General features: G+C 38.3%; 1 protein-coding gene across 4 annotated transcripts in view; it reads right to left on the bottom strand.

Annotated features, from left to right (window-relative positions):
* The window catches only part of LOC127653800 (calcium-dependent secretion activator 1-like), a 168,617-nt gene that overhangs the window by 100,709 nt on the left and 45,248 nt on the right, over nt 1-22,660 (bottom strand). For all 4 annotated transcript variants that reach the window (XM_052140571.1, XM_052140570.1, XM_052140569.1 and 1 more), the window contains exons 2-3: nt 22,280-22,393; nt 11,142-11,474 (exon numbers count right to left, since the gene is read on the bottom strand). In XM_052140571.1, coding sequence (XP_051996531.1) covers nt 11,142-11,474; nt 22,280-22,393 — 447 coding nt within the window. The remainder of the gene's footprint in view (nt 1-11,141; nt 11,475-22,279; nt 22,394-22,660) is intronic.

Genomic DNA, 22,660 nt, shown 5'->3' with positions numbered 1-22,660 from the left:
GGAGAATAAAGGGAATGAGAATAAAGGGAAAAAACATTATGCATTATGGTATGAGAATTTGGCCTAAAAGAATAGTTCACCCAAAAAATAAAATTATCTCATCATTTACACACCCTTATGACATCTCAGAGGTGTAGGACTATCTTTCATATGTCTCAATCTGATTTGTACAAGAATTTCTCAGCTCTTTTCTTATTTTTTCCTTCAGATTCTGGGCTTTTGATAACCTGTAAACTGTGTGTTAATAAAGTGCATATTTACATTTTTGAGTCCTAATTCCACAGAATACTGCAACCCACATAGAATAAAAACATTTAATACTCTCCATCTGTACTATAGTGCCCAGTTTGCACTGCTCAAATATATAGCCTCTTATACATATTCATATGGCTATAAATTCTACTGTTAAGCACAAACTATACAGTATAAGCATCCCACAGGGATTATGGCAATCCCAATGGAGAGGAAAATGTGATGTGCTGGAACAGAGATAATCTCTCCATCCCTGTCATGCATGATGCATGAGCGTGTGGGTGTGCTAGCGTGTCAGTGTCTGTTTGTATGTGTTAAGACATCTGAAGCATCCCCATCCGAAGCCATCACTTTCTGTCTACGTCACCCCTCTGCACTTGTCCACACAGCATCCAGGGGCAACAGCACCACAGCAACCCTTGCCATGGCGACAGTCAGTGTGGAGTGGGAAACCCTATCACACAGGGCAGAGTTGAGTCTTGGTCCCCATAGCCATGTCTATCTTCTGCCCTGTTCTCCTGGGGTAGCGTTCTAATTAAGCATGGCTCATCAAATGCAGGAACCCTCTGTGTGCACATTTGTGTGTGTGTGCCATGGCTCCAAGAATAGAATAAATGACAGCATACTGATGCCACTGAGAAGGATGAAGTCTTTATATGAGTTCTACACATCAGAACTCTCAGTTGCGCTGTGTTCAACTAAAAGCTTTTGTTTAAATAATTGAGCATAACCCCATGGTCTACAAATGTCAGTCTCTCACATTGCCCCTCCTGAGTTTCTCTGATGCAAAAGCACATAGGCAGCACTATAATGACCCATTGAACTTTTTCATGGAGTTTATGATATTGTCCTCCAGGTTGGCAAGACAAAGCAGTTGTGGTAGGGTTTGTCTTAATAAATCAGAAACAGATGACTTATACGTTCATAGATCTGGAGTTTATACAACCTATCTCCTGTAGTCATTACAGCTCTCTTGAAAAATAGATTCTGATTGGTTAATTGAAGCATTCTGCAGGCAAATACTTCTGTATAATGACTCCTAAACTATATATTGGACAGTTGACACTGGCAACCAATCTCCTACACTGTGCTGATTTCAAGTTTGTCATATAACTCCACAGGCACTTCTTCTCACATAATAATATATTTTTTAACTCAAATAAGCATTTCATGTCCATTTACTGACCTATTTGATAAGAAGTTGTGTAAGCAGGGTAATATCCAGTCAGCCAGTCATCACAAAATAATCATCTTCGGGATGATATGGAAAACATGAAATACTGATACCCTGTCAAGGTTCATTTTCTGACAATGAAGGACTGACTGTATATTGTGATTTTAAGTTAATAAGTATTTTATGCAGCTAACAAATAGGTAAATATAAATCATTTTAAGAAGATAGCGCATCTACAATGCAACCAAAAAATGGCAAGGAATCTCCTGGCAGACCTAAATAAATTACATGTGTAAAAGCTCAATTTCCTTGTTGACTAAACAGGCTTCTGTTTAGTTTAGCATGCAAGGTAAATGGTGCTTTATTCAAAAGCCTGTCTCAATAATAGTGAGCAAACCAAACATGGAAGAAGAATGTCTGTTCTCGCTGTACACAGGTCATCATTAGAGTATTTACCTCTATTCATTTAAAAGACAGACCTGCTCTAACACTGTGGAAGTCGTTCTATTTTATTTTCACACATTAGCATTAGCTACGAGAGTGCCTTCAGAAATGATTCACCTCTAATTACTATTTCTCTTGTTGCTGTGTTACAAATTCAGCAACAAGGGCAAAAAAACGCCATGCATTACAGCGATTTTTGCAAAAATGGATGTGGTGCACAGCCTCAAGAAGCTTATTTGGCAATATTTATTAAATGTTTAAGTGTATTAACAGCAATAATTACAATAAAAAATCAGTAATTAGTCAATACTGCCAAGCAATATAGTTCATAAGCATAACTGTAACTGCATCTTGGTGTATTAACATAAAAATAAACTAATGTGCAGTAAAAGGTGTGCTTACAGTTTATCACCTATTTTACAATGTCTTCGAACATGGCTCATTCAATCATATTTTAGAGCCGTAATTATCCATAATGGGATATTTATTTGAATGGCTGTAGTAATTGAAGTAACTATCCGTAATGTTAAAAATAAACTATGTCGATTTCTTCAGAGTTATACAATAATAAATATCTGAAAAGTTACTACAGTTAACAATAAGAGAAAAGACAATCTGGAGAAATTTTGTTCAAGAATGATTAAAATATATATTTTTTATTAATAATTTTTGAACATTTGTTAGTGAAGGGATTACAACGCATGAACATTTGGGGGGTTTTGAAAATAAAATGTAAAAAAAAAAAAAAATAAAAAAAAATACAAGAAGGTAAATACTTTCTGAAGGGTCTGTAATTAAATTGGAAGCTCTCTTTGTTGTTTTCTGTCTCTGTGGCAAGCTGTAAACAGGACAATTCCTGGCATAATCTTCAACTAATGACACCAAAATATGACAATTGGACTCTTGATAGATCAGTTTGGACACTTTTATCTCAAAGACCACAAAGCCCTTTTGGTTCTATTTACTGCAATCACACTTTTAACACAACGGACACAGTGTTCGAACCAGGGGTATTTTTAGGATTTCAGTCTTAGGAAGGCTCAGCCCCCACACTTAACATGAGGTGAGATATTTCCTGCCTTAAGTGCCAGAAGATGCAAGTTCAAATCTCACTTGACTGATTTTTCTAAATAAACAAAATATAATTGCATCTGTTAATCAGTAGATGTACTGACACCCTGTTTAAATAGGCAACAAGTTTTTTGTGGGGGGGTCAGTACAGTGATCTGATGAAGTGGAAGTTAGACTGCATCACAGCAGAGGGAGCTCCTGACAGCTCTTACCCCAGATTCCTCCTCACTGATACGGAGCGAGTGGAACTCATAGAATCACCACATCAATAATGCATTCACACATATAGATTTGCTGATGGCAGGAGCGACGGAGCTGTGTTCTCAGCCTTGCTTTTTTCTTCCTCTCTCTCTTTCTCACCGTTTTCTGCTGTCACCACACTTGTTCACAGTATCTCTATCTGCCACCTCCTAACCTGTCTTCATTCTTTCTCTTCCCTTCAAGCTTCCTCTGCTGTGCGTGGGAGATTGACATCTGTGACATTGTGTTAAGCAATAGGTCAGATAGCATGTGACTAAACCCTACAATCTGAAACTTCAGTTGTCCTCTGATATGCTTGAAACCCTGAACATCATGGCTACTTTATGATTGATACTGACACATCCAGTAGACAGAAAGTGACAGAGTGTGTGTTTGTGTACCAAATATCCCCACAAGGAGAATAAATCTTAAATTCAGCAACGTTGTTAGGACCAGCCAATGGACCCCATGAGGAAAACGGCTCACTAAACATAAACAATGCAAAAAGGCTTTTTTAAGGGTTTAAGGGATTGACAATAGCATTTGATCATATAAAAAGTAAGGCTGTTTAAGGCATTTCACTTGTCAATTCAGTGCGATCAATTATATAAAAAATAAAGTTAAAAAGTGACTCAATTAATTATGTTCCATGACTGTACGTAAATTCTGTGACATGGAATGTTTCACCCACAGAGCAATTCAAGCTTGAGGTACCACCTCCATTGATTTGCAAATTGCAGTTAGCAGGGGTAGTCAGCGCAATTCTAGCTGTACAGGCAATGCACAGCTGTACAGACAACAAACCGACAGCTGTTCAAAGACATGTAGTTTTAAAGATTCAAACTACATTTATCTGGACACTGAATCATAAAAACACACTACATGTGGCTAGAAATGCTGAAAACCAATGAAACGTGACAGAACTTCACAAACAGATGGAACAAAAGAACGTTACGTTCTATGAAAATAGCCTTTAATAGCCTACTGTAAGTTGACTTCAGAGATATTAATGACCTCAATAGCAGATTGTAAACTTGCAGACTGTAGACCAGGGATAGGCATTTGGTAAATGATATGGAAATAAAACAAACATTGTATTAACTTCTAAAGCCACATTTTTTTGTCTTTGTTTTGTTTTGTGCAATCAATGCTTAACTCTACTGGCCCCATGCAATGTCTTTTAATATATAAATGCTTATAATTTTTTTGGATTACTGTATTATATATTGAATTATCTTTATTGGAGGCCTTTTTACAGAAAATATTGCTATATACGATAAACCCGATTAATCTAATTAATCAACATATCATGTCATTAATTCAATTAAACATTTAAAATCGGCTGACTGCCCTTATGAATACAACAGAATTCAAAGGAAATTCCCCACCTCGATAGAAAAAATACTGTACATAATATACATAACACAGTTAGTGTATATAAAATATAATTACTAGGGCTGTCGATTTAATGCGTTAATTCAGTGCGATTAATTTTACAAAAAATAACGCGTTAAAAATAATTACGCATTTAATCGCAATGTCCCCCGGACCATAATAAGGAAGAGTCCTGAGAAATGCAAGCTTGTAGTACGACCTGTTTACTCCAGAGGGAAGTAAGTTACATTTCAGCTGCATGAGCAATGCGCAGTTTATACAGTGAATAAAACACTTCAGTAGGCAGAAATGTAAGCGCAGCATAGTTCTAGCGGGAAGACTAGCAGCTGTTCATCATCACACCATTGTTGTTTTTGGTCTGATTTCTACAAGATTTTTAGAGATCATATTATTCCCAGCTTTCAACTTTGTTTTGAAAATTCTTTATTCGTAATGTCTCTTCATAAGGAATATTATTTTATTAATGTTCTGCTTTTGTTGGCAAAGTTTAGTATTCATAAATGTAAGTATGATGGTTATAAACCATTAGTTTTAACAAGTTTTAACTCATTTGAGTAACAAGAAAGCTGTAAAGTGTATTGAAATATGTAAACAATTTGACATTTTTATTAAACTGTTTATTTATTTATTTTCCTTTTTGTTTTTGTTTGTTTTAATATACCTCTTGGCTCTAGATGTAAAAGTTTTGTAAGCATTAATAAAAAATAAAAAAATTCTAAACGTCTGACGCAGGTGTAAATTGACGGGTCCTTAAACAAGTCCTCATAATAAATCTCCAACTGATTGACAAATTCACTTGTGAAATGGATTGCTGTGAACTGTATGCCAATGATTGTCTTATGATCAATAATATGGTAGTAAACAATACATTGTATTCTAAAGCCACTTTTTGTATTGTCTTATCAATGGTTAAGAATGTCATGCATTTTAATAATCTGAATATTTTTTATTTATATATTTATATATATACAGTATATATATATATATATATATATATATATATATATATATATATATATATATATATATATATATAATTTTTAAATATTTAAAGATACCTATGTCTAATTATATATTGAATTATTCTTATATAAGGGGCTTTTTGTATGTAACTATGAAGAGTCCTCATAAAACATGAAAACCCAACGTGTGTGTGTGTGGGTTTGGGTGGTTTACGAGGACATTTTTTTTTAGGTTACAAACAGGTAATTACAAGGATATTATGCTATAAATGTTGTTTATGAGGATATTTCTAGTGTCCGCAAAAAACAAATTGCTTAAAAAACATACTCAACAATGTAAATGTAAAAATACAGAAAGCTTTTTTGTGAGTGTTAGGTTTAGGGGTAGGGTTAGGATAATGGATTAAAATCTATAGTTCATATAGTACGAACTATAGATTGAACTGAATTGAATTGGCTACATCACTCTGCTCTCTCCTCCCCACCAATAGCTGGTGTGTGGTGGGCATTCTGGCGCACTATGGCTGCTGTCGCATCATCATCCCTATGCTATGTAAAGCGCTTTGAGTGCCTAGAAAAGTGCTATATAAATGTAAGGAATTATTATTATTAGTAGTAGTATAAAAATCATTATGTCTATGGAGAGTCCTCATAAGGATAGCCGCACCAACATATATGTGTGTGTGTGTGTGTGTGTGTGTGTGTGTGTGTGCGTGCGTGCATGCGTGCGTGTGTTTTTGTGTACATATTTATACTACAATGTGGGGACCAAATGTCCCCACACGGAGTGTAAAACCTGAGATCACCTATTTTGTGGGGCCCAGCCTGCGGTCCCCACGAGAGAAATGGCTTATTAAACATACTAAACAATGTTTTTTTTTATTTAAAAATACAAAAAGGTTTCTGTGAGGGTTAGGTTTAGGGATAGGGTTAGAGGATATAAATTATTGTTAGATCTATATGAAATCCATGAAATGCATGAAAGTCTACAGCGAGTCCCCAATACAAAATTATTTGTCTGTGTGTGTGTGTGTGTGTGTGTGTGTGCGTGCGTGCGTGCGTGTGTGTGTGTGTGTGTGTGTGTGTGTGAAATGAAAGCGAGAGAGAAAGAAAGAAAGAAAGAAAGCAATCTCTTAATTCACTGATGGTTTCCACTTTAATAATTAAGAGTCCAGCATGCTGTCAGGTACAGTCAAATAATGGAGAGACAGAACAGCAGAAGTACTCTTTATAAAAGTGCAGAAGCAGCCACGTTCCTTTGACCGACTATAAGAGAAAACAACAACAAATTAAGCACATTATTATATAGAACAAATGCATTGTTTTGGTGCATGATAGCATAGAAGTGTGAATGATCATTTGCTGTGTGTTTGTGTGTGTGTGGGTGTGTGTGTGTGTGTGTGTGTGTGTGTGTGTGTGTGTGTGTGTGTGTGTGTGTGTGTGTGTGTGTGTGTGTGTGTGTGTGTGTGCCGTAACTCTGCTAGTTCATTCTGAGCTGTTGATTAGTGGAGCACATAATCAGCTCCTGTCAGTGGCCGCAATGAACCAACCCTGCTTACTCTCTATTCAAAGTCTGCACTGTTACTGTTTCCTCTATCCGGTATTGCACACATATTGGAACTGCTTTGATGATGGATCACCTGGGATGCCTGACTATGGGTTGTATCAGTTTTTCCAATTGCTCTTGAGGAGATGAAGAGAAGCTTTAAATGCAAAGAAATGAAAGGATATGCTGAGCTTTCATAGAGCGAGAGAGAGAGAGAGAGAGAGAGAGAGAGAGAGAGAGAGAGAGAGAGAGAGAGAGAGAGAGAGAGAGAGAGAGAAACAATGTCACTGCCGGTATTTCACATGAACATAATAATCATATATGTCTGCTAAACATCAAAGAACAGAAAATAATGAAAAAGGAAAAAGTATTATTTTACTCGTTATTTGTTTGTCACTGAGATCATCTATTTGTGACTGCAGGGAAATGAGAATGAATGGGCCAGTATATGAGTAAGTAAGTACTGAGTAATAAGAACAGTAGCAGCAAATTCACAGTTTTCTATTATCTCAATAAGATTTAACCTGACTTTGATATATATGTAGGTTTTAATCTTGCAAATCACGGCAGAGGTTCCTCTTTAACTGACATGGAGTTCTCAGTTATGTTTCATTAAGTATCAGGGGACTCAAGAGAAATAAAAATGGAAATGGTTGAGACAATTGTTGACATGTTGTAAGAGTAGAGAGCTATAAAATGAATGCGGATAGTATAGGTCAGATAAAGTGGTCTTCATATTGAAATCAAATTTTTTAATTGCAGGCTTTTTCTAAGGGAGAACATTTTGAGAAATAAGATATAAGCAAAAATTGCAATTTGCTTTTCATTTAATCTATCAACAGTCTAAGAGAAACACATGGCATTCTGTACCAAATTAAATAATATTTTTTCTTTCCTACAGGTCAAGAAGCATTAAAAAAAAGCAATTTTTGGTGCTCACCTGGCTCATTTGAAAAGAGATGACTTTGCTTCTGCTCAAGGCTAAAGTGATGAGGAGTTGAGGCTCAACATCCATAAGTTGCATTTCCCATGCTGTTCTACTTTTTATGTGATTGTATGAGTAAATCCAATGCAGATAAGACATCTCCAGGTTTCATCTTTTGATAATAGATCACAGAATAATACCACAAATTTATCCTCTAAATTGTGAATGTACATGTTTGAGATTGGGCCAGCTCTCATGCAATTTAACAGTAAATTACTGTAATTATTTTCCCGCTCATTTATTCCTAAAAAATACAGCTCTGTTTGAAAGTAACATACTGTAAACTGTTTCTACAGTAAGGCACAGTGGAAAATACAACAATACAATAACAATACTGTTAAAACAACAAAATTGACAGCAACATACTTTAAACAGTATCTAGAGTAAGTTGTAGTTGGAAATACACTAATAACACTGTCAAAACATCAAAAAACATTTACAGTGTACATTCATTCTCATTCATCACAATTTGACTGTTTTCTTGTAAGAGGTTTTTTCATTTAATGCAGAAATTGGTTTATTATAGTGTTCTCTTTTAGTTGTGCTACAGTGTGGACAGTCACAGAGCTCATGAAGGTAATGGATTGTTTGTTTTTCTATGTGACGTGCAGGGCAGTCGACAGCGCAGTTGCTCCTACTGAACGCAAAGAGGAGCAGACAATTTTTGCCAATTAAGTGTGATTGTGCTTTCATTAAATACACTGCAGGTGGTGTATGAAGAATCTTTTGGCAGCCAAAGAGAAAATGCCTCCCACACTTGGCCTTGCGACCTAAACTACACAGTCCTGGGGATAAAGGGAAAGAGCAAGGGAGATGCCTTTTGTTGCTTTACAAAAGCAAAATATGCTTGGTTTTATCTGGAGAGATCCGACCGATGCATGTTGTCTGCATGATACATAAAATTTGTGATTGAAAACCTAAATTGAAACTAAATTGCTGAATTTATTTGTGTGATTAAGTGAATAAACGGCTAGGCTGAAAAACCTACAGATGAAATCAAGTAGGTGGTGAAATAATCGTTCTGTAGCACACTTATTAAACTATATATATGTACAGCAGCATCAAATTGGTAGGACATAATGGCAACCCATAAGTCAACATGCTACACAGTCCTGCTGTATTAAGTATAATCGAGCAAGTATAGTATGAATCTATTGGGGACATTCTTATAGAGAATTATGGAGACGTGTGTATACAAATTTACTGTATAAACAAACTTATGGTCAATGTCTTTCTAATCTCGGAAATTAAACCAGTATATAACACCCTTGTTAAAATCAGCTGAGACTATTTGTAGTGGCAGTTTTTAAAGCTGGTATAAAATCAGCAATGATTGACCATGTAATTTATGAATTACTCAAAGCAATTACAAGAGCTTTGTGGCCATAAAAAGCATTAATCTTGCTACAAGGATGACATGACATCCTAGATATGCCTGATCTATTGAATTTGGCTTCAGAATAGCTCTTTTGATTGTCATGATTCCTCTATCTATGCTAGAAATCATACGCTATTGCGAATGCTCTAAATAATCTCTGCATTACGAGCCTAAATGAAAACTATAGTCAAGCTATAGTGGATACAACCTCATAAAACTTTGATTCTCAATAACTATTTGTGCTTTTAGCCACTGAACATTTTCAAACTGTTGTCTATGCACATAAATACAGAATTATTGGTTCATAAAAACCCAGTGTCTATCTGTATCCACTTAGCACTAATGCATTTCAAACTTAATTAATATTAAATTTACTCAAAAATGGTACTAGTTATGTTTTGAATTCCAGGTGATTTTATGGTCTAAAAGAGGGTAAAACTTTAGCTTTAAAGGAACAGTTCACCCAAAAATAAAATAAAATCATGTTGTTTCAAACCTGTAGGATGATTTCACTAACAAAAGTTAGCCCTAGTATTAGGAATTGTCAGCCTCAGTTACCATACATTTTTATGTTCCATGAAAGAATTAATAAATGATATAATTTTTGGGTGAAATATCCCTTTTAAGTATCAGCTGCATTTTCTGCTATAAATAATGGCAATGGCAAATGTTAGCGTGGAAGCAAAACATTATTTGTTAGTCATGAGAACAATGCTTCAGCTTGTGGTTATACTTGTCACACAGAAATGGTGAAAAATGCTGGTTGTGGGCTTTTTAGTCAGCAGATGCAGCAATTTTGTGAAGTTCATTGACATGAACACTGCCAGGACTGAGTAGATATTTTGGTGAACTTCCCTCTTCCCACATGCTTACCAGTTGATACTGAACAAATAATGATTTTCAACCATCACGTGAGCCTGAAAGCATTTTTCAACATGTTATAGATCCCATAAGTGCTTTCAACAAAGCCTATTTGGCCATATTTACGAACGGAGGACAGTTAATTTGGAGAAGCAAATAAACTTAGTCTCTAATTAAATGCTCCATTGTAAAGTAGCATCCCATTTGAGAAATAAAAGGTCCATTAAGAACAAAATGGACTAACACAGATTTTCTGTCATTTTGGCAGTGGTTTTGTTGGCTTTCTTTGCTAATTCCCCACCCTGAAGTCTCAGCTAGCAGAAAAGGAAAAGTGGGTTAGCCATCTTCAAAGAACCTTTCAAAGAGAGAGATTTAATGGCGGGGCTGCGAGTGGGGGGCTTACTATAGATGAGATCTCTCAATATAGCTGAGGAGAATGAGCTAAAATATGAAGACCATATGAAACTTTTTAAGCCCAGTACAAGTTTTGGTTAGGCCTTTTGGGCAGTGGTGGCTCAGCGGTTAAGGGTCTGGGTTACTGACCAGAAGGTAAGTGGTTCAAGCCCCAACACCACCAATCTGCTCCAGGGGCGCCATATCATGGCTGACCCCAGCTTAGCTGGGATATGTGAAAAATAAATAATTTCACCATGTATATGCAGAAATGTATGTATAATGTGTGACAATTGATCAATTAATTTTTTATTATTATTTATTAACACCTTTTAAGATGCAGCAAGGGGCCATTCACACAAGATATGTTCTTGTTGACCATGTGTCTTTACTAGCAAGTCATATAGTGCCTATATTGTGGTTTGATTTTTCCCACCTACCTGGCAGGCCTGGTACAGCAGATGGTGCTCAAATTTCTTGATCCCAAGGATATTCTGGAACATCTCATAGAGCTGGTCTTTGCTGAGGATGAGCTCGGATGCGGCGCTGGCAGTCATGCGCTGCTGTGCCTTGCGTGGGTCCTCGTCTCCACGGTAGATGGTGTCGAACTTTGCCATCCAAGAGCTCAGCACCGTCTCCTTGCTGAGGCCATCGATCTCTGGCAGGCTCCGAACACGTTTCTCGATATGACGCTTGAACACCTCGCGACAGTCCGGAGCAGATAAACCTCCTGTTTGGACCATCTTGGCAACACGGTCACTCTTTAGGAAAACCTAGAGGTAACACAGATAGAGGGAGGTCAAAAATGATTTAAGGACTGCAATAAAACCAATGAAACAGCCCTAACCTTCAAAAAAAAATAATTTAGGTAACTTCAAAACATTCACCTTGCTTTCAGTCACTCCAATCTGCTGGAGGATATTATTCCTTCAGAATTGTGCTTTAGTATTCTATGCTATAATAGATACAACATCATCTACAATTATTTACTTTGGTAATATAGCCAAGGCCATTAAAGTATTGGAAACCATTGGTAACTGTAAACATTCACTGCTTTGAAATGATGGGATCAGTGTGGGCAAAAATGTTGCAGTCCTACGTGCACTCTCTTTCTCTCTCTCTCTCCAACGCGATTTCATGAAAATTCGTACATATTTTATGAGTTGGCTATTTCGTGTGATTTTCTACAATTTCGTTCTTATGCATTTGTAAAATTTCATCAAGTAAAAATGTTCGGATGTGTAATGCGGAAGAAAGCACGTGTTTTGCGCACGAGGTGTCACGGACATGCTTATTAACATTATGCCCTTACCCAAACACCTTATCTAAACCTGACTGAACAGTAAAGTGTGTAAACAAGACAGGAAGCTGTTATGTGTGACAGAAGCAAGTAATTATCAAGTATTAGATGAAAACAATTTCCAGCTACGTCATTGGCTGTAGTGAAGGTGAGTGCAGTCGTAAGATATCATACAAATTAGCCAAATTTAGAAAATTTGAACGAATCCTTACTATTTTGCTGTGAGAATGAGTTGCTCTCATTCTGAATTATTTAGAACATCTTTCCTAAAAGTAGTCCAACTGAAATGGCTATTGAGAATAAATCAGATCAACTGACTGAGATCCAACTGTCTCTCCTCTGTTACTACTTGCAGTGTTTCAAATCTAGTTTTGTAGCAGTGGTAAAATGTGATTTATGTTGTTTCTAACAATTGAAATGCTTGGCAGCTGCTTTTCTTTGTTCCTTTTAAAAGCCCTCCTAACCTTCTCTGTCCAGGAAGACAAATAGAGTTCTAAATTGCTGTCTTGTTTCAATCCAGACAGCAGTTTACCATGAGCCTCTCTGCCTGTGGCCTGCTATGAGAAACTGATCTGGAATTTGGATGTTCTGCAAATAGGCCCTTCATTTGTTGAAGTGGCATGTTGGAACATCATTGTAACCTGAGAAAATAACCGTGATAAATTAATAAATATTTTAAAACTTCATAAAATCTAAATTGGAGTGGGTATTTCGTGGTGTCTGTTAAATTTGAGACTATCTATATTTTTGTGTAAACTAAAAGACAAAATAAATGTTTACCAGACATAGGCTTTTAAGACTGATAGTCTTTCTCTTCCTGGAAAATGAACTAAAAATATTGATGACTCATCCTGCACTAATGGGCATGTCCTATTTTTTTATGTTATTCCACACTCTAATATCGCCTGCCATAGAGTGCAACAGGTATAGGAATTATTTTTCTCATTTATTTCTTAAATACGCATTTCATAAAATTTTTCATAAAACAGTTCCAAGGCATGAACCAAACAGATCAGCTTTGAGGTGAATCACATCAAGACAAACTTTGATTTGAAGCAAAAAAGTATTTGAAAATATGAAAAAAAAGACAAAGGTACAAGACTGTGTACTTAATGTATTTCATGAGGGAGTGGCACAACAATGCCCTCAACTGACAAACATTAAGAATCATAGACTCAATGATCCACTTCAAATATAATACTATGAGAATGAGCAAAATGATTGACTGGTGAAAAGCGCCAATGTCCTCAGTCTGGCGGACACATTTTTTGTTTGCTGTTTACAAAGTCTACAGCTGTCACAGAGACCAGTGAGGTATCTCAGGACACTCATTAATAACTTTAGATTAATTCCTAGGAGTAGGAATTTTGTTTTGCACATTTTTCCATAAAAAATCACTTACAGCACCTTTAATTTAAATGTTTCTACAGAACTTAGTTAAGAATAAAGCATAGAAAGAATATATTTGAATTTTATTCCAAAATGTTTGGATGATATTTGCAAATATACAAGTAGTTTGAGAGTGTGGGGAGACCGACTCAATTCAGTCATTCATACTACATCATGTGAGAGGCAGTCGCAGAGCTTGTTTGCTGCACATTGTTTGCTGCAGTTCTCTGATTAGTGAATTGTTTTCCTACAGGATCATGTGTAGTGTAGTTCTTCACCAGGAATTCTGCTATTAAACACAATTTCTTAAAATAGACTGATGGCCCCAACAGCAGCATATAACAATGATTAACAAACTTGGAGCTCAATTTACCCACTTCATAACTAATTGCCTGTTAAAACCTGTGGCTTGTGAGCATTGTAGCAGACATTACAAGTGTACTACTTGGAATTTACTATTTGCGCACAGCTATTCTAGTGCATTTATAATATTTATCAGCATACGCTCACATACAAGGCTAATGAATATCTCAGGAAAGGGTATGTTCATCATGCTAATGGCTACAAGTAAACATTATTTACAATGATTACAATTAAACGCACTGAAACGAATACTGTTTTAAATTTTGTTCTAATAACCACATCCTGCTGTGTATTGCGCAAACTAATTAGCATCCACAGAAACCAAACCATAGCAACAGCAAGTATCGGTAATGTAGTGACCTTACCACAACACTCTGATCTATTAGCATAGCAATCACTTTACAGAGCATGTGTAAACACTTGTATTTGAGATGTGTTTTAGCTAAGGAGAGCTGTCCCTGAAGGGCTGTTTAGGCACTCTCATTTGTATGGTAATTCACTAATAATAATAAAGGTGTGTCATCACTTAAATGTTTTGTCTAATCTGCAGTGCGGTAACTACAATAGGGTATCCTACATTTCAAATACCCAGTACAATAATCAAGGGCTTGATTTGTGATATCATTGTTTTCTGCTATCATTAGCCTGAGCTAATCGCTAGACGGAGAGGTTAATATTTTGCCATGACCACACATGGGCAGAGACACAGATCTCATTTGCATTAATTCTGCTGATTATACTATGGGGGACGCTTGGGTGAAATCTACAATCTCTGACTGTTAAATCTTTTTAATGTCCTTAATCTAATACCATTTAAAAAATTCTTAAAATCAACATGAAATGGCAATCACAACCCATTTAACTTCTATAGCATGACATATAGAGTAAACGGGCATTCAAAAAGAAATGCCCATTTTATCCATTTGAAATTTATTGAATTATGAAACTGATCCTTCCATACCAGAATGGACAACCTGGTCTCATAGAAAATGTACTATGTGGGTATACTGTACAATACTATATCTACATTTTTGCAAAGTGATTTTTACGTGGCTCATTGTACAGTACGTATCATGGCAAAGAAAACATATGCGCTTTCATGTGGAGGTGAATGCAGCACTTTCTGTCCTGAAACAAATCATGTACTTTCCATTTTCAAAGTGAAAAGACAGCCTGATGATGATAAATATTGTGGAGGATGAGGGTTTAAGTTAGCCTCCGGGCACCTTTTAGGAACCTGACAATTAAGTCGTGCTTACCAAGAGACTTGCTGTCTATCGTGTCGTGTTGAGCCGCGATGGCGGCGACATACACCTTGAGGGTGGAGGGGGACAGCCTCCTCTCCAGCCTCTCCTGTAGAAACACCAGCACTGACCTAACCGCGCACTTCTGTGGGTTTTCAGCCCGGGAAGAACACCAGTTTGCGAACAGACGCCACTTTAGGGCATAAAGATGGTTGATAGTATCTATGACGGTCGGTGGTAGGCCGGCTAGATCGTTCGCATCCCATCCAGGGGCCAGACGTGGAGGTTCCAGAGGTCTGGGTGCGGGTGCCAGAGCATGCCCCGTCCCTGAGAAAGAAGGTCCTTCCTAAGGGGAATTCGCCAGGGAGGGGCTGTCGTGAGGAGCGTAAGGTCCGAGAACCAAGTCTGGGTGGGCCAGTAGGGGGCCACCAGAATGACTTGCTCTTCGTCCTCCCTGACCTTGCATAGCACCTGTGCAAGAAGGCTCACTGGGGGAAATGCGTACTTGCGCAGCCCCGCGGGCCAGCTGTGTGCCAAAGCATCTGTCCCGAGGGGAGCCTCTGTCCGGGCATACCAGAGTGGGCAGTGGGAGGTTTCTTGGGAGACAAACAGGTCTACCTGGGCCTTGCCGAACCGGTCCCAGATCAGCTGGACTGACTGGGGGTGGAGCCTCCACTCTCCGCCGGGCAAGCTTTGTCTTGACAGCGCGTCCGCTATCACATTGAGGTTGCCGGGGATGTGAGTGGCGCGCAGTGACTTGAGTCACTGCTGACTCCAAAGGAGGAGACGACGGGCGAGCTGTGACATGTGGAGGGAGCGTACTCCGCCTTGGCGATTTATGTAGGCTACCACTGTGGTGCTGTCTGTCCTGACTAGGACATGTTTGTCTCGAATTAACGGGAGAAACTTCCTCAGGGCAAAGAAAACAGCCTGCGGCTGGGAACGAGACGGTGTGTCTAACCCGCCACGTCGCTGAGCCGAGCCACTGTTGTGGCCGGACCATGTCCGGCTCCTCAGAAAAATCCTGAATGAACTCCCGTATTTGCCCCGCTATGTCCGGGGGCGGGATATGCAAATACTGGCTGCCAACTTCTCATTGGCCTTTTTTCATAGATCAGAGGTATATATCGGCACTCAAGAGAGACCCCTAGTGTCGCTTCTCTGAGACAACGTCTCGTTCCCTCCATCGGACATACGTAACCTAGACCAGTGGTTCCCAACCTTTTTCCTTGGGGGCCCCCCCTATGTACATATTTAACAATCCATGACCCCTCCCCCCATATATATATATATATATACAGGTGAAACTCGAAAAATTAGAATATCGTGCAAAAGTTCATTAATTTCAGTAATTCAACTTAAAAGGTGAAACTAATATATTATATAGACTTATTACAAGCAAAGTAAGATATTTCAAGCCTTTATTTGATATAATTTTGATGATTATGGCTTACAGCTTATGAAAACCCCAAATTCAGAATCTCAGAAAATTAGAATATTTCATGAAATCATAAAAAAAAAGGATTTTAAATACAGAAATGTCGGCCCTCTGAAAAGTATAATCATGCAAATGTACTCAGTACTTGGTTTGGGCCCCTTTTGCATTAATTACTGCCTCAATGCGGCGTGGCATGGATGCTATCAGCCTGTGGCACTGCTGAGGTGTTATGGAAGACCAAGATGCTTCAATAGCGGCCTTCAGCTCTTCTGCATTGTTTGGTCTCATGTCTCTCATCTTTCTCTTGGCAATGCCCCATAGATTCTCTATGGGGTTCAGGTCAGGCGAGTTTGCTGGCCAATCAAGCACAGTAATACCATGGTCATTGAACCAGGTTTTGGTACTTTTGGCAGTGTGGGCAGGTGCCAAGTCCTGCTGGAAAATGATGTCAGCATCTCCATAAAGCTTGTCTGCTGATGGAAGCATGAAGTGCTCTGAAATGTCCCGGTAGACGGCTGCGTTGACTCTGGACTTAATAAAGCACAGTGGACCAACACCAGCCGATGACATGGCTCCCCAAACCAACACAGACTATGGAAACTTCACACTGGACTTCAAGCATCTTGGATTGTGTGCCTCTCCATTCTTCCTCCAGACTCTGGGACCTTGGTTTCCAAATGAGATGCAAAATTTGCTCTCATCAGAAAAGAGGACTTTGGACCACTGAGCAACAGACCAGTTCTTTTTTCTTTAGCCCAGGTAAGACGTTTTACATTTGAAGCCCATGTCCAGGACCCGTCTGTGTGTGGTGGCTCTTGATGCAGTAACTCCAGCCTCAGTCCACTCCTTGTGAAGCTCCCCACACATTTGAATGGCCTTTTCCTGACAATCCTCTCCAGGCTACGGTCATCCCTGCTGCTTGTGCACCTTTTTCTTCCACACTTTTCCCTTCCACTTAACTTTCTATTAATGTGCTTTGATACAGCACTTTGAGAACATCCAACTTCTTTTGCAATTACCTTTTGAGGCTTTCCCTCCTTGTGGAGGGTGTCAATGATGGTTTTCTGCACAACTGTCAGGTCAGCAGTCTTCCCCATGATTGTGAATTCAACTGAACCAGACTGAGAGACCATTTAAAGGCTCAGGAACCCTTTGCAGGTGTTTAGCTGATTAGAGTGTGACACTTTGAGCCTACAATACTGAACCTTTTCACAATATTCAAATTTTCTGAGATTCTGAATTTGGGGTTTTCATAAGCTGTAAGCCATAATCATCAAAATTATGTCAAGTAAAGGCTTGAAATATCTTACTTTGCTTGTAATGAGTCTATATAATATATTAGTTTCACCTTTTAAGTTGAATTACTGAAATTAATGAACTTTTGCATGATATTCTAATTTTTCGAGTTTCACCTGTATATATATATATATATATATATATATATATATATATATATAGGCTCTATATATATATATATATATATATATATATATTAATGCTATGCACATAAACACACACACACACATACACACACACACTGTATATAGTAACTAAATTTAGTTTTAAATTTTTAATGACTTTTATTACATGAATACTCAGGAAATCTTTTAGCCTAATATTTTCATTTTTACACAACTAGTAAAATGCAGTTGTTTATCTTTTTTTCAGGATTTTGTGTATAAACATAGAATAATGAATGTTATGACATAATGTTAAATATGCACGGTAGAATGCTGTATGTAGCCTACTTACATGCATGCATGCACAGATCCTTATTTTTTACAAGGCTAATCATAACGTCAGCGTAAACACATAACGCTAATGTCCACCTTGGGCTTGCATGCCTTTGACTAGTGATGGAATGTCAGGTGTAATGCCAGTGACAGCCAGTCTAAAATCGCTGTGAACTTCCAGTCTGTTGCGTGACTTTGTTTTTATATAGCCACGAGGGCACTGAAGGCTGTCTCAGAGAGGTAGGTGGTACTGAAAGGAAGAATGATCTTTGTAATGGCATAGTTTGCGAGTTTAGGTGCGACAACAGGTCCCCTGGCTATCCAAAGCCTTTTGAATCCATTCTCCTGGAAGTACTTTTTTGACAGTGAATCAGTTTGTAGTTCAGCGAGCTCATCTTCACAGCCAAGATATTCCACATCTTCAAGCCTGGATGTGAATGGATCCATAACCCACGACTCCTTGGATAATGTGTCAACATCCGCAAAGCGGGACTTTAATTCCTCCTGTAGCGAAGTCATGTGACGGCAAAACTCAGCGCGCAAAGATGCACTCTCGGTACCCCCAGAATGTTGAAGCAGCAGTGGAAAGTGTTGTAAATGCCCCTGTGACATTTTTCCAGCCCTGTACTCCAGCTTTCGCATAAAAGCATCGACTGCTTCTTTGCACTCCAAGATGTTTGACTCAGAGCCCTGCAGTCTCTTGTTGGTCTCATTATAAAGAGTGAATATGTCAGCAAGGTATGCGGTTTTGATCCAGAACACATCAGTCAGCTGCTCCAACAGTGTGTTTTGATTTCGCAGAAATTCCAGGATTTTATCCTGCAGTTCTAGAAAGCGCACAAGCACTTTGCCACGTGAAAGCCAGCGCACCTCCGTGTGTAGCAGTAGAGTTTGGTGCGCTTCATCCTCACACAGTTGTGCAAATAATCTCTGGTTGGTAGGGCGAGCTTTAATGAAGTTTACGACTTTTACAACTGTTGCCAGTGTGTCACCAAGGTCTCTGGACAGTTTTTTACTGGCGAGTGCCTGGCGATGTATCATACAGTGGAAAATTACACAGTCTGGAGCCTTTTCCATCAAACGGCTGTCCCTTATTTCTACCCATCATCGCAGCAGCTCCATCCGTGCAGCAAGCGACGATATTTGTGTAGGGCAGATTGCACGATGTGAGGTATGAATCAACAGCCGTAAAAATATCCTGACCTGTAGTTGTTGTGGGTAAATTGGTAGACATAAGTATGTCCCATTTCAACTCATCTCCGTCCACATACTGTACATATACTATAAGCACAGACTCTCCCGCTACTGTGGTCGTTTCATCCAGCTGTATAGCAAATTGGACTTCTCTAAGCTTTTCGTGCAACTGTTTTTTGCAGTTTTCTGCCATTTTATCAATTCTGTCTTTAACAGTGTTGTTAGAAAGTGGGACAGATTTAACCTTTTCAGCTGCTTGCGGGCCACATAGTCCCTCCACTATTTTAATGCAGGCGGGTTTGATTAACTCCTCTCCAATATTATGCGGCTTTTTTGCCTTGGCAATCAACAGCGAACACTCAAAGGAAACTTTAGTGGCCTTCTGTAAATCACTACCTGCTCTTTCGAATACTTTTCTGATGTCTGTCGATCTTTTTGACAGAGCCATCTCTTTTTTTCTCTCTAAGAATTCCTTATCTTTGCCGATTGTCTCTGGGTGCTTCGTTTCCTGGTGTCTTTTCATCTTGCTTGGTTTCATGCTGTCGTTTGCCAGTTTTTCACCACAAAAGACACATTCTGGCCGAGACTTGTCTTGGCCTTCAATATAACCAAAATTTATGTATGTTTTGTCATAGTGTCTTAACTTTTTCTTCGCCTCTGATGAAGAATCACCGCATTTACGTTTCTCTGCCATTTTCCTTTTGATTTTGCCGTTACTATGACAACAAGCACATTGGGCAAGTGACGGTGTGCGCGCAAAATTTTAATAATTATTTTATATAAGAGATCATTTTTGACTGCCTTATCTTGGCATTGTAAGCATATGATTTTTTTAAGAACTTTGAAAAAATATTTTTATATAAAATTATTAGTGGAACATTTTATGCATCTTTATTCACCTCAAAGCATATCCGCAGGGGGGCGCGGACCCCAGGTTGGGAACCAATGACCTAGATGTTTTGCTTATTTAAAACTCTGTAGAGTATTAACTCCTAATTTGTTTAACTAGTTTTTAGCATCACACAGTGGGCATTTCACCTTGGTATTGCTGCGATACATGTAACCGTACGTTACCACTACCGCGTTTTGAGCGAACGTGAGCAAGCATTTACAATGAATTCCTATGGAAGTCAAGCACCAAGCTCTCGAGGAAGATTGTGAGAAAGCGCTGAGGGTGGTCGATGTCATCGAAAAAGTTCAATTTCCTCAGCTTTAGGCAAATGAGGAATTAAACATTTTGAATGGCAGCCAGTCAATGTGAGCTGAAAACAGTGACGTCTGTCATAAGTGCTTAAAATATGCCTTTAATGCTCGAGTTTCTGCTGGATTTAGTGATTTAATCATATCATCATGTATATTTCTGACTTCAAATAGATGATGATTGCACACACATTAATTGTGGCAATACTTTGGCTGGGTTAGCAAAAGTGTAATAAAGCAACACTGTTTGTACATTGTGTGCATTAGAAAACTAGCTGGTGTCTTTCCAACTGTAACTGTGCATGTAATGTATAAGATGATATTTTTGCTCATATACTGAAAACAATGAGAGAAAAAAACGCACTGGCTTTGCATATTACAAACACATCCCAATGCGTAAGCTGTCTAGTGTTTTGAGTGGGGTTGAGCGCTTTTTTCCAGTGACCGTACATTTTCACTGCCGTGTTTTAAGTGAAGTAGCGCAAATATTTTCAATTCATTCCTATGGATGTCAAGTGCCACGGTGCAAGGTGCATTGTGGGATTGACAACAGTGTGGATCAAGCATAGGGAGAAGCCGAGAGCATCAAAAAAGTTGAGAATTCTCATCTTCATGCAAATGAGAAGTGAAAAATGCTGGGCGCAAGCAACTCACCGTGGGCAAAAGTGAGACAATACATTAACAAAGTTTTTATACGTTGGCCATTTGGAAATAAAGTTTGCAACTTTCTGACTGTAATCGTGCACATTTATGATGATTGCACTGACCGTGAACTGAAACCAATCACAGTATGTGTTCGAAATGGCATACTACATACTACTTTTACTATTTCTGATGTGGCTTAGAAGGAGTAAAAGTAGCATGGTAGTAAGCCATTGTGAACACGGCCCACAATCTCTGTACCAGGGCTAACAGCAGAAGCTCTCTGGCATTGAGAGCGGCTTTGAGCTGAGTTTTTCCATTCCAGTGGAACCAGGACAGAAAGAACGTAATATCTTTTTACAAAAAAGTGTTGCTGCAGTCTCTGAATTTTCATGAGATTAGGTTAGGAATGGAGCTAAACCTGAAAATGAGTTTGCTATAACAATGCCTAAATATCTCTGTGACAGGGCGGAGGGCGGGGCCGTGTTGTGATGCACACACCCGGACCGTAATTAGGTTAATCAAGCCTTAGAGAGGGATAAAGGCTGACTGGAGACTGCAGTGGGACAGAGAGAGAGAGAATTACGGGCAGCTGCCCTGTATGTGTGTGTGTGTCTTTTTATTTAATAAAATATTTTTATATTATTAAGCCGGTTCCCGCCTCCTCCTTGCACATCTTAACCCCCTTACAATCTCATTTGGCAGAACCAGCAGAAGCGGATGAAAGATTCACAGAAGACAAACTTTTTTAACATGTACTGATAAATAATGCAAGATCAGAAATGTAAATTAAGAAAGCAAATAAGATGTTAAGATGTTAAGCATCTGACTCCTTTTTTAGTTTAACATATACTGTACTTCATTGTGAAATCCAGACACCATTACGTTATTATATATTTTGTGAAACATCAAACTAGAAGCACTCTCTGCCAGGGTTGAGGTCAAAAGCAAGTGTTAAAAAAGTAAGTGCAACCAATAATGTCATGGATGATTACTTCTTTTAATTAGAATGTCTGTATAAGCAGGACAAAGTTCAATTTCTGCCAGCCATTCTACAGTCACAATGGCACTTTACCTCATAGTAGCTCTGAACTGCATTGATGAAGGCCTCATCCGCCACAATCTGTGTGTCTCCTTTGAGAAAAGACTCAAAGCGATCCTTAGTGGTCTGCAGCTGCTGCTTTGTGATCTACAAAAAGAACAAAAATTAAAACAATATAAAAATGTAGATGTACTGCACTGGATAAACGACAATAATATTCACAATACCATTTATTAATTTGCATCAAACAATTTGCAGTTATTATAGATAAAACAACACAATAAATGTTAGCCCTTTAATCTGTGTCTTGATCTAAGGTGTTTTTTTATTTATCTCTTATCACAGTTTTTCACAGTCAGATATGGAACTCACAAACTATTGTAAATACATGAGCTGTTACAGAACAATGGTGAG

This window comes from Xyrauchen texanus, chromosome 13 (assembly GCF_025860055.1).
Source record: "Xyrauchen texanus isolate HMW12.3.18 chromosome 13, RBS_HiC_50CHRs, whole genome shotgun sequence".
Taxonomy (NCBI): Eukaryota; Metazoa; Chordata; class Actinopteri; order Cypriniformes; family Catostomidae; genus Xyrauchen; species Xyrauchen texanus.
Note: the sequence above shows the minus strand (reverse complement) of the source record. Positions and strands in the feature narration are given on the sequence as shown.